The 13,951-nt window shown below is 30.4% G+C and overlaps 2 protein-coding genes across 2 annotated transcripts; one reads left to right on the forward strand and one right to left on the reverse strand.

Annotated features, from left to right (window-relative positions):
* Positions 1-5,040: 5,040 nt before the first annotated feature.
* OCT59_028095 (uncharacterized protein) lies at positions 5,041-5,268 on the reverse strand (the record flags this gene model as incomplete). Its single annotated transcript, XM_066147077.1, has 1 exon — positions 5,041-5,268. One exon carries the CDS (start codon positions 5,266-5,268, stop codon positions 5,041-5,043), a length of 228 nt encoding a protein of 75 aa, XP_065993827.1.
* Positions 5,269-8,532: 3,264 nt separating this feature from the next.
* On the forward strand, positions 8,533-8,907 carry OCT59_028096 (uncharacterized protein; the record flags this gene model as incomplete). The annotated part of the gene is made up of 1 exon (XM_066147078.1): positions 8,533-8,907. The coding sequence occupies one exon, from the start codon at positions 8,533-8,535 to the stop codon at positions 8,905-8,907; it is 375 nt and encodes a 124-aa protein (XP_065993828.1).
* Positions 8,908-13,951: the final 5,044 nt, after the last annotated feature.

Consider the following 13,951-nt stretch of genomic DNA (forward strand, 5'->3'; position numbering starts at 1 on the left):
ACATATGTACTATATATCCCTATAAGAAATCTGTATATGGAATGGATACGTTTTGTATACATTTTATGTACGTTTCTATAGATTCTGTATACAAATTCCGTATATTTAATAAGAAATTCATTTTTGAACATTTTTTTAAAAAACTAACGTATACGAAATGTATACAGAAAAAATTAATAATGCGGAATGTATATGGAATTTTTAAACTTAATATTTTAGAAAATAATTTTACAATCATTCCGTATCATATCACGTGATCACGTGATTGTTTATTATGATACGTTTTTTTGTTTTTTATATAAACCCTTAACAATTACTTTGATCTTCCTTTTTGTCTTCAGTTTACTTTCTTTTGTCTTTTGTTATTTTGTTTTTTTTTTTATTTTAAAAAATTTTTCTTTCTTCTTTCTTCGTCACCTCCCTTTAAAAAGAGATTTTTTTTTTGTCACTCTCCTTTAAAAAAAATTTTTTTTTTCATCACTCCTTTAAAAAATTTTTTTTCATTACTTTTCTTTTTAAAAAAAAATTTTTTTCGTCACTCCTTTAAAAAAATTTTTTTTGACTTTATCCTTTTATTTCCCACTCACCACCCTTTCCTTTTTTTTTTAAAAAAAAATTTCTTTCTATTCTTTATAAGAAATTTTTTATTTTTCTAACTTTGACATCCTCCCTTTTTTTTAAAAAAAATTTTTTTAACTTTCCTAACTTCATCACCCATCTTTTTAAAGAAAAATATTTTTTTGATTTGTTCTTTTATTCCCCACTCACTACCCTTTCTTTTTTATATTATCTCTTTTTTTTCATAGGCCAACAGATTTTTTTTGAAAGTTTCTTTTTTCTTTTTTTTGTAAATTAGTTTGGGAGTCCTTTTCTTTTTGTAGGATGGTACAGGATTTTTTTCTTTTTTAGGTCAGTTCAAATTTTCTTTTTTCTTTGTAAGTTTGGTTCAGATTCTGGATTTTTTCTTGTAAGTTGTTTTGGTTTCTTTTCATCAGACGTTTTATGATTCTTTTCTTTTATGTAGGTCAGACATTTTAGAGTTCTTTTTCTTTTTTGTAAGAATACTGACCCTTGGTGACTTGGACGATTGCAGATACTATATGAGGGTGTTTTGGTTTCTTTTTAGGTTTTTTGACTCTGAATAAACCTGAACATATTATAGATAATTTAGGTTGCAATAGGTGGTTTTAATAAGGAAGGGAATTTTAATAATGTATTTAATATATTTGTATTTGTTTAATTTTTAATTTATATTTAATTTAATAAAGTAGAATTAAATTTATGTAAATACAACTATAATAAACTGTAATATAATGGTAAATTCAGTAACCAAATCGTATAAATTTCATGATAAAATCAGTGATCAAATCATGTAAATTCCATACGAATCCCGTGTAAATTCCGTATCCAAACCATATTTTTAGTGATACGGAATTGTGCATTTTTCCGTATCCTTTCATGATACGTTATTTCTAAGGAAAAAAAATCGTATAAAAACTTTATAAAAACGTATCCGATTTTTTTATAGGGTATACGTACAGTATATAAAATACTACAAGGTAATAAAGCAAATTGTTAAAATTAAATTAAAAATAAGAAGTTCTGTTCCCACCAATACAAAAAAAAACAAAAAAAAGAATAAAAGAGAAACCCTCAAAACTCCTACTTGTCAACTTTCTCATTACTTATGTTGGAAACGTTTCTCATTAAATAAATATAAAAAAAACCCTTTCTTTTCCCTTTTCTTTACAACATGCATGCAGGAGTCAAGTTAGCACTGTGTAAGTCTAATTCATCTTGGCCAACATTTCCTACAAAATAGAAGCAAACAGAAACGTTAAAAATGCTTCTTATTAAATAAATCTACTCATTCCCTTCCCATTATGGCATTATCTGTAAGTCCAGTCTTAAAAAACAATTCTAAATAGCGTTCATAATGTTTCTATAAAAAAGTTAGAAAAAGAACGTTAGCAGCATTCTCAAAGTCAGTTCTACTTCAAACTTAAAAAATTAGAAGCAAAAATGGAACTTACCAAATTTTCATTATACATTTGAGTATTATGAAATTTGCCGTGCACCTTATTTAAAATTTTTTTCATTTTTTGTGGTTTATTTGAGGTAACGTTATTAATATCATGATCTACATAGATAGATTTCCACCCATTAAGGCCATTATTACTTGATTGGCCGATCTACACCTAATTACGATAGTAAACAAATTTTTTTTTAAAAAAAAATATTCTTTTTTTTTTGATTCTTGGAAATAGAGATGGGTAAGTGTCTCTAAAAATTTTTTTGTTTTTTATGTAAGAACATTTATTAACATTCTTTTATTACTTTTTTTTATAGATTTCAGCCGGAACTTAGAAATGGAGACGGTGAGTATTTTTAAAGGTGAAAGCGAGTTTTTTGGGGGGTTTCTTATATAAGAACGTTTATTAACGTTCTTTTACTTTTTTCCTTTTACAGATTTCGGCCTGAGAACTTGAAAATGAGGATCAGTAAGTGTTTTTAAAGGGGAAAGCAGGAGGAGATTTTTTTGTTTTTTTTTTATGTAAAAACGTTTATTAACGTTCTTTACTTCTTTTTTTTGTAGATTTTAGCCTGCAACTCAGAAATGGAGACCGGTGAGTATTTGGAGAGTAAAGAGTTTTTTTTGTTTTCTTTATGTAAGAACGTTTATTAACGTTCTTTTATTTCTATTTTTTTGTAGATTTCGGCCCAGAACTCAGAAATGGAAACCAGTGAGTAATTTAAAAAAAGGAAGTGGTGGGTTTTTTTTATTTTATTTATGCAAGAATATTTATTAATGTTCTTTTACTTCCTTTTTTTGTAGATTTTAGCCTGTAACTCGAAAATGGAGACCGGTGAGTATTTAGGAAAGTAGGAGGGTTTTTTTGTTTTTCTTTATGTAAGAACGTTTATTAACGTTCCTTTACTTCTTTTTTTTGTAGATTTTAGCCTGAAACTTGGAAATGGAGACCGGTGAGTATTTCTAAAAGGGGAAGTAGGTTTTTTATATTTCTTCATGTAAGAATGTTTATTAATGTTTTTTTACTAATTTTCACTGGTCAGAATAGTCCATTTTGGCAAAATTTTAAATTGTTGAATGTTGGACAAAATTCGGTCTGACCTTAGCCGATCAGTACCAAAAAAATCGGCAACTAATTTTATGGATGATTTGCACTGTAACGCCTGCCACTTGCAATTAGAAATTGGCAAAGTTTCAGAATTAGTTGAAAAAAATCGGCTGTACATATCAATAAAATTTGAACCTGCCATGCAAATGAAATTCATCATAAACAATCGACTATTCGTCTAAAAATTGATATTAATTTAAATTGCCAATTTGCAAAAATAAATAAAATCGATCATAATAATTTTGACGAAATTTAGAAAATTTAAGTTTTAAAACAGCGATTTTATTTCGATTGATTTACCAATTATTTTAATTAAATCAATTAATTCGCAAATATTTCCTACAAAAATAGTAAAAATTTCCTACGAAAATAATACTAAAATAATACAAAAATAATAAAAATTTTCTACAACAATAATACAACAATAATACAAATATAATACAAAAATAATATTAAAATAATACTAAAATACTAAAATAATACTAAAATAATAAAAATTTCCTATAAAAATAATACTAAAATAATACGAAAATAATGAAAATAATATGAAAATAATACTAAAATAATAAAAATTTCCTATGAAAATAATACTAAAATAATACGAAAATAACAAAAATAATACGAAATAATTTTTTTTTTTTTTTTTTTATGTTTTAGGAGACATCAGCATAGCCGGTTCACCAGAGCTACATGGAGAAAGCACTACAACTAAAGTTGCAGAAATGCACTCCTACTGTTGAGCGACAGCTAACCAAGCACCTACTCTAATTATTTAGAAGTAACCAGATGTACATCCCCCCCCCTACCCCTATATACTACACTGGGAAGACGAGCCAAGTTTATACCCACACAAGAATGGATCGTAGTGTAGCAGGATTTCTGACACAGTTATACTACCCACTAGCGCCCATCAGAAGTAAGCAACCACCCACATACGGCAGATATAATGGAGCAGACATCTAGAAGTCCTTCCACGATGGTTAGCTTAGAGGTACTGCAATACTAAGACTACTAATATGGCCTCATTCAAAGCCCACTACAGGCCGCGATTACCATACCAGCCCACCATAGTTGTAAATCCCCCAGTAGTAATAGTAGTGACTACCAGGACAGTAAGCTGCTAAGGGTACTGGGATCACCCCTTTATTATAAGTAACCAACCCAGTTACTCAGGGATCACCTACCAGTACGTCAAATTCACTGAGAAATCGAACCTTACCTTAGAACCTTATATACCTGTGAGCCTACGAACGTCTCCAATCAGCCTAAACCTATTAGAAGGTAAACTACTGCTAAGACATTGCACTTGAGACTTTACCATCTATAAAGACCATCTAGCGTAGTAAACTCTCACAGTAAAGTTTACCACACCCTTAGTGGTATCGTAGAGTGACCACCAAGACAAGAGCTCACCCAGATGGTATGCAAGCAGTGACCATCTAAACAGGACAATAGGCTTCCCAATGGCCTCATAGGGAACGCTAGGAAGACATCATGACCTTTTGTTGAAATATGCCGCTAACTGGTACATACTAATTCACCATGATGCAGTCCAGCCTACACTAATCTCTGTACCTTCACACTATTGGTAGTAGTGTCTGCAGTAAAATTCTTTTAATTTCCGTGATCGGCGGAATTGAACCTGCGACCTCACCATACTCAGGCTTCACGAGGGGACTCACAGACTAACCAATGAGCCAAGGGTGATCAACCCTCTAATAATATGAAATAATACTAAAATAATACTTAAATAATAAAAATTTCCTATAAAAATAAAAAAATTCAATCCACAATTCCACAAAAAAACCCATAATTTTCAAAAAAAAATCCAAAAAAACTGACGAATTCACAATCTTTAAATTTGAAAAAAAGTTAGTATAACAAAAACTCAAAACAAAAATTAAAGTACAAATTTATACCATTTGTCTGTTTCATCTTCCATTTCTGGCAATTCTTCCACTCCAATTGGTTCCAATTCTTTCACTCCCATTGGTTCTGATTCTTCTGTTGGTTCTAATTCTTCTATTCCCGTTGGTTCTGAATCTTTTATCACCTCTATTTCGTCCATCTCCACCGACACTTCCACATCTTCCGCCATTATTAGATTCTTCATCATTTGAATTGGCATTTCTGGCTCAAAAAAGTCGGTATCAGCCAGCGTATTCTGCTCTACGTAGGTCCAATTTGGAGCACCTCATGGATGAAGACGATATTATATATCTCATCATCCTAATTTCGCGTTTGTATCAGTTGTGCAGATTGAAGAGAGAAAGCGTGTTGGTCCAAGATATTTCGTAATAAATCTATTAACTATTATTAGAAAAAAAATCAATCCTATTACGAAAAAAATAAAACAAATAAAAAATAAAAAATAAAAATACGACAAATAAGTTATTGGACCTCTTCAGATCTTCAAGACGGATTATAAACATTGATATGTCTTTTACCTTCTGGTTGCTCCTCATCCAATTCAGAATACTCTGGAGAGTAATATCGGTTGTCGCTTAAAACATTCAAAAGTTCTTTTCGATCATAATTCTCCAGTTTTTCGTCATTTTTATCAAAAAGCGATTTTGCGCCTTTAACTCGACGTGCTTTTTTCTATATTTAAAGTTTTGACGAATGATGAGATTTTTTTTTTGAAATAATAAAGAAATTATTTACCTCATTTAACCGATTGTTTTGATGTAGACGACAATTATCTTTGTCTAAAGTGCTGCGTTATTTATATAACAAACGCACTCTGCGATGTTTATGTAAAGCGGTAAGCCAAGACTTGACTTGCCTGTATCGTAAGTATACCTTGGCTTCATCGTTTCAATTAGTCGAGGTATAATCTGTCGAAGAATTTCATTATTCGACTCACTGCTAAACTTTTCATCGTATATTAATTCTAGTTCAATCAGAAAAGTTTTTAAAATCGTCTTCATTTCAGCCTAAATTGAATAAAATATCAGTTTAGCGAGCGTTAAAAGTATACATTGAAAGAGGATTTTTGGATAAACCCTAGCTTCTTTTTCATCTACTTCCATTTCATCTCCAGAATCGCACACCGTATTTTTTCCTTTCCTACGCTTTGTTAGTCATTGATCCTCTTCAAATTTGATATCTTGAAGGTCAGATGAACATCAGTGACGTAAGCCGTTATTTTCCTGGTTAAGTATATTGTTATACGATTGTAATTGGCCGACATCTAGCCATAGGTCACGCAACTCGCTATTTGCATTATCAAGTTGCTGATTTAATTTATCGATTCTTCCCGTAAGTAGGCATTTTCTTCTCAGAGATCAACCATTTCTAAAAAAATGTTAAAGTCGACCAGAACTCTAAAATGAATACAAAAATCAATTGTAGCTCACCATTTACATCTCTAGTCCAATTACTCCTATAGGTTTTGGTACGAATAATCAGCGTTAATTCTCTATGGTTAACATTACTCCTATAATAAGGTTCGGTGCGTGTTGGCGTTAATTCCCTATGATGGATATTACTCCTATGAGGTTCGGTACGTGTAAATAGAGTTAGTTCTCTTTGTATAGTTACATTACGAATTGGTGGTACTATCCTGCTTTGTTAGTACAAGCTGGATGGTACTACTAAACGAAATGGCCCATTATCTTCTGAAGTTTCTGGTATCAACGTTTACTTTTGAGTTCTGGTAGAGCCGGAAGCTGCAGATTTTTGCTGTTTTGTCACTTGCTTTTGGGTTCTGGTAAAGCCGAAAGCTGCAGATTCTTATTGTTTCGATGTTTGCTTTTGGGTTTTAGTAGAGCTGAAAGCTGCAGATTCTTGTTGTTTTGACGTTTGCTTTTGAGTTCTGGTAGAGCCGAAAGCTGCGGATTCTTGCTGTTTTCATCACTTGCTTTTAAGTTCTAGTAGTGCCAGAAGTAAGGTTGCTTGTTTAAACCTCTTCAAAATCCTACGATTAGTTTCGTCAAAATTTTACTATAGATTTATTATAGTTTCAGCAGAGTTTCGGCAGTTTTGGCATTTATAATAAGTTTCGGCAGTTTCGTCTTTCTCCAAAGTTTCGCCAGTTTTTTAATATAACTTTAATATAGTTTCGGCAGAATTTCGCTTTTCGGCGAAACGCCATTTTGCTTCAGCCCCTAGGTTTCGGCAAGCAACTTTAGCCGGAAGCTGCGGATTCTTGTTATTTCAACGTTTGCTTTTGGGTTTTGGTAGAGCCAGAAGCTGCAGATTCTTGTTGTTTTGACGCTTGCTTTTGGGTTCTGGTAGAGCCAGAAGCTGCAGATTCTTGTTGTTTCGATGCTTGCTTTTGGGTTCTAGTAGAGCCAGAAGCTATGGATTCCTGTTGTTTCAATATTTGCTTTTAGGTTTTGATAGAGCCGGAAGCTGCAGATTCTTGTTGTTTTGATATCGACGTTTATTTGGAAGAATCGGAACTTGCAGATTCCTGTGCTGAAGTTTGTTTGTGAGACTCTTGACGATTTTTTTTGACACTTTTTTTTCCAGATCGTTTTATTCTTTATAGTAGATTTTAATAAACAGAAGAATAGTAAAATTAGTAAATAAAGTAGAACTTTCTTTCAAAATGATGAAAAATATTGTTCGATTTATATAAAAGTTACGTTTGACGATCAATATAAAAATGTATTGCAAGTTTTATAAAAATTACGAGAATTGTTTATTGAAAAAATAAAATTATTTTTGCGAAAAAAATTCGATTGATGGAGCTTTATAAGCAGATTTTATAAAAATTACGAGAATCATTTATCGAAAAAATAAAATTATTTTTGTGAAAAAAATTCAATTGATGGAGCTTTATAAAATTCAAAATTCAAAATAAGCTTCCTGGGAAAAAGTTTATTTGATAAAAATAAAACCGAAATTTGATTTAAAAGTTAATTAATTGTTAAAAAAAGTTTAATCGAAATTAGACTTTTATTACTTTTATCAAATCAATTACTAACGGATCAAATTTAACCGAAATTTTTAAATTAAAAAAATTCTCATGATTGAAAATTTAATTAATCAAAATCTTGAAATTAAACTTTTATCAAATCAATTACTAACGGATCAAATTTAACCGAAATTTTCAAATTAAAAAAAATTTCATAATTGAAAATTTAATTAATCGAAATCTCAAAATTAAACTTTTATTAAATCAATTACTAACGGATCAAATTTAACTGAAATTTTCAAATTAAAAAAATTTCATGATTGAAAATTTAATTAATCAAAATCTCAAAATTAAACTTTTATTAAATCAATTACTAACGGATCAAATTTAACTGAAATTTTCAAATTAAAAAAAAAAATTTCATAAAATTTTAATTTTAAGAGAAAAATTGACTTCATTTGTCAAAATTTCATTAAATTTTAAAGTACATATTAATTATAACCAATTCTTTGTCAAATTTTATAAAACATGACTAGAAGAAGATCGATTAATCAAATTATGAATTCAGAAAGGATAGCAAACCGACTATCTTCTAGAAGGTTTAGCAAAAAAAGAACCAAAGTCCCTTGTTATTGTGACAAATATAATGGAAAACTGGTTATATTACGAACCAAAATGCTTTATAAAGCGGCGGAAAATACAACTGACTCGAATCTTAATAGTAGTTTGGCAGGACCGGAAAAACTATATATAAAGGTCACTGGAAAAAAATCAGAAAATCATATGAATGCGAACCATCTTATGATTGGTCAATTGGCTATTTATTCACATGTTTCCGCTCCAAAAACAGAAAAAGGAAAGATCTTCACTCAAATTTTCTTATTCTTGCGAACCAACACGTGACTTTTATTAATTATTTTTACAGTGACCTTTTTGAAAATTAAATATGGGTTCGAACCAAGAAAACCGGTGACCTTTATTAGTAGTTTTCCCGGTCCTAGTTTGGCTTCATTGTTACTAATTAATCAAGAAGAAGATTCGACAATAACTTCGTTAGAAGAAAATCTGATAAATAAAGATATTTTGATATCTCCATTAAATGAAGAAATTTCGGTAATTACTCCTTTTGAAGAAGATTTGACAACAATTTCATTAAATGAAAAAGATAATTCAACAACTCCAGAATACAATGAAAACGAATATATTTTTTTACCTCGAAACTGTACAAGAAGCTACGCAAATCGCCCACAAATTATGCTCGAACATTCAGGAACAGAAAATTTGAGCAATTCTGATTATGAACAACATACTGATACTTCTTCTTCTTCTGATGGCAATGAGTCAGATGATGAAACTTTTGCCGATACTTTTGAAAATTATTCACCGCCAGATTTTAAATCATATCAAGAGGAAGAAAAAATGACAATCAATGATAAATTTTCATGGATTTTATTGTGGATAATGACCTTTCGAAAAAGGTTCAATCTCCCTGAAACAGCAATTGAATCTCAACTAAAATTCATGAAAATAGTGTTAAAAAAAATTGGCGGAGACATTTACGATAGCTTTTCTGACTCTCTATATCTGGTAAGAATTCAACTTGACCTGAAAGATCATTTCCATAGTTTCGTGCCATGTCCAAAATGTCATAAATTATATAATAAGACAGACATGGACGAAATTCAAAAAAATAACAGTATTGGTATCATAAGATGCAGTCACGTCGAATTTCCAAATTCGGTGTCTCAAAAGACGAAATCGTGTTAAACGGTCTTGGCTGAGAGAGAGGTTAAAAAGCCAGAATTAATATATCCGTTTGTACCAATTCATCAACAATTGGAAGTTCTATATCGTCGGCCTCACTTTGAACGGTTACTTCGACATTGGTCAAATTGTCGATGATTCGATAACATACTGACCGATATATATGACGATCAAATCTGGAAAACATTCAGAGAAACTGACAATGAAAATTCAGCCAAATTTTTCTGACCAGAAGTAACCGATTCACATCTAGGACTAATGATAAACCTTGATTGGTTTCAGCCCTACGATAGTACATTTTATAGTATCAGAGTAATTTACGCAGCTATCTGTAATTTATCCCGTGATATTTGGTTCAAGCGCGAAAATTTGCTGGTTCTCAGTCTACTACCAGGACCAAACGAAGTAAGCTTGCACAAGATTAATCATTATATTGCGCCTATTGTCAATGAATTAGAGTTACTATGAAGTGGAATAATTTTAAATCGAACATTTGAATGCCAAAATGGGAAAAATATTTGTGCAGCTTTAGTACTAATTTCATGTGATATTCCTGCTGCTTAGAAAATATGCAGGCATATTTTAGCTTTGGTTTTTTGCCATCAGTATATAAAACGAGCAAATTATGAAGACTACCAATATAATTTTGCAGGTATGGAAGATATGGAGAATTGGTTTATTACTTGCGATTCGACCGAACATCGTTGGAATGCTCTTGCATGGCGAAGTTGCAATTCCACCAATTCAAGAAAGAATTTCGTTAATGAAAAAGGGGTTAGATGGTCAGAGTTACTTCGATTGCCGTACTTTGACCCATTTCGTTTTATTATTATAGATCCAATACACTGCTTATTCTTAGGAATTGCGAGGTGGATAATGAAGAGGATTTGGATCGACGAGGGTGTTTTAACTCTGAACGATCTAAAGAAGATTCAAGAAAAAATGAATCAATTCAAAGTACCGGCTGATTTGGGATGAATTCCCAGAAATATTGAGTGCAGAGAAGGGTTTTTGAACTATACAGCCGATCAGTGGCGAATTTTCTTTATGATCTACGTAACTACCTCATTGTGGGAATATTTACCGTCAAAAGATCAAAAAATTTTGACATATTTTGTTAGAGTTTGTTCTATTTTAGTAAGCCGAATTTTAGAAATTAAATTAATGGAAGAAGCCCATGAGAGGCTAATTAAAATAATTAAGCTTAGGCCACTCCAATTTAATAGTTTGTTTAACGTACCCCATCCCCCTCATTTTTGAAAATTTTTTAAAAATAAACAAACATATGTTATATCACGTGACTTATAATAACATCACCGATCTGTATAATATTTAAAAGAATTTCTTTCCAGTATAATTGAATCTACCAAAGAAAATGGTATAATTAATAAAAGTAATATATGTAAACTTATTAATTGCATTATCTGTAATAAATTAAAATGTATTTTTAGTAAAAATGCATTGAGTGATAAAGAAAAAACTATGTTTATTTTTAAATGTTTACTTAATTTGACCCCCTCCTCCCCTTCAATTTTTATATAAAGTTAGGACGTTAAACAAACTATTAAATTGGAGCAGCCTTATTGAAGTACACTATGGAAGAGTAAAAATTACGCTTAATCTTCACCTTTCGCTCCATTTGTGCGATTGTTCAAATGATTTTGGTCCATTATATGCATTTTGGTGTTTTTCATTTGAACGTATGAATGGAATACTTGGTAAGATATTCTTTTTTTTTACTTTTTTACTTTTTTACTTTATTCGGACATTGTTAGTCTTATTTTTAATAATTTTTAAGGCTCGTTGCCAACAAGTAATAGACAAATTGAACCAGAAATAATGCGTCAGATAATGAATGATAATCGAATTGGAGATATCATTAGTTCTGACATTCAAACGAAAGGTTTAGAATTGCTTGAAGATTGACCCACAACTGGTTCAATATTGGCTGCGGACTAATTTTCTTCAGATGAACTAGAGCGGTTTTGGCTAAATGCTAAAAACATATAGGAATCGACTATTACTGGATTCGAGCCGTTTCCTGGAGAAATGCTGAAGCCTAGTTCTGAAGCAATAATGACCGAATCAATGCTTGAACTGATGGTTGCTTTTTATAATGCTACTTATATTGAAACGTACAAGTTTCGCAAACTAGCAGATGAAATTATCCAAGATTCTATAATAATTCGAGTAAAGATAAATCAATTTGGAAGATGCTGAATTGGTTCCGAAGTATTTAGTTCCGCAATGTCAGTTCAACATACAAAAAGCTCGTATGTCCTAGCCAAGTTTATAACTAGTGATGGGGAAGTCAACAGTTATCCTGGACAAATTCAATACTTCTTCAAACATACAGTCAACTTGCCAAATGGACAAATAAAACATAATTTGGCATATATTCGTTGGTATCGACCAGCTAGTACGAGTGAAAGTCGATATTATTTTCATATTGATGATGAAGACGAGAGCTGTAACGTCGAGTTGTGGAAATCTGAATTTTATGATGAAAGCTGCGACTGTATTATTCCTGTACAGAATATCCTTTGTCGATTTATACCATCAAAATATCAAATTTCTACTCGGAGTAATGCTATTGAATATTTGGCGATTAATCCAATTAATCGCAAACTCCAAATTCGTTAATAATTAAGTGTTTTGATAAAAATCGGCTGAATTATTTTTTTTATTTTTTTAAAACATTTTTATAATTACTTGACGAGAGACATGTTTATTAGACGAAATTTTATTTTTACGAAAAGATTCTTTTGTAGTATTTTTATTATAATTACTTGACGAAAGACAAGTCAAAATTCATTTACAATAAAATTTTCGTTAATGATTATGCACTGAATATAAATAAACAATGTAAATAAAGTATAAAATTCGAATTAAAAAATAATGTTTTTACCATATAGCAAAATTGTGTCGATTTATGTAATCAATCGGTAAAATTTACTGAACAACCTTAAAGAAACAAGTTTTCGTATAACAATCGGTATAAGTCGATTTTTCACCAAAAGACTGAATGAGTTTTCATTTAACAATCAGTATTAGTCGATTTGTGATTAATTTTACTGATTTTTGTTATTGGTCAAAAAATGTGACAAATCATATGACCAATCGGCAAAATTTATGCCAAAAGCTCTTAACAGTCGAAAGTTTTGATTTTGACCAGTGTTTTTTTGTAGATTTTAGCCCAGAATTCAGAAATAGAAACCAGTAGGCAGTGGTGAGTATTTTTAAAGGGAGGAAGCGGATTTTTAATTTTTCTTTATGTAAGAATATTTATTAACGTTCTTTTACTTTTTTTTGTAGGTCTAATCCAATTTTAATTAATACTAATAAAAAATGGCTTTAATATATTAAACCCGTCATAATTATTGTTAACCAAATGACTTGTTAAATGTTAAATAAACTATTTATTAAAATACATTATGTTAGTAAAAATAATGTGGAGAAGTATATAAATTGAACGTTTTGCAACGTTTTTAGTAAATTATCAAAAAAAAACTTGCAAAACTTATCAAAAAAAAAGTGAAAAGTTCGGCAAATCAGTTCGGTAAATTTACCGAAATGATCAGTAAAATTTACTGAAACTGACCAGTAAAATCTACCGAAATGATCAGTAAAATTTACTGAAACTGATACTGAAAGTATCAGTTCGGTAATTCAGTTCGGTAAATTGCAAAACTGATACCAAAACCGAAATTACCAAAACTGATCGGTAAATTTACTAAAAGGTTTAGTTTAGTAAATCAGAATACCGAAACTGTTTCAATACCAAAACCGATCGGTTTAGTTCAGTAATTATCGAAACCGATCAGAGCCCTAATAATGCTGAAGTCCAAAGCTGAAATCCCTAAAAAAAGAAGAAAAAAGAATACTAGTAGTATTCCTGAAACCTAAAAAAAAAGCAAAAGAGAAAATACTTACAATGCCAACTGAAAGTCCAAAGCTAAAATCCTTAAAAATGAAAAAAAAGGAAAAAAAATGTAACATTAGCAGAAATATATATATGCATTAGCAGTGCACAAAATTCGGTAACGTGTCCCATATGACATGTTGCAGGTGCAATAAAAAATAAAACCCATTGTAAATGTAGCAATTTCATGTAATGTATTTTTTTAAAACTTTGCAATATTACATACAATAAAAATATGATATTTTGATGCAAATAATGCTT

The sequence above is a fragment of the Rhizophagus irregularis genome, chromosome 8, assembly GCF_026210795.1.
Source record: "Rhizophagus irregularis chromosome 8, complete sequence".
NCBI classification, from domain to species: Eukaryota; Fungi; Glomeromycota; class Glomeromycetes; order Glomerales; family Glomeraceae; genus Rhizophagus; species Rhizophagus irregularis.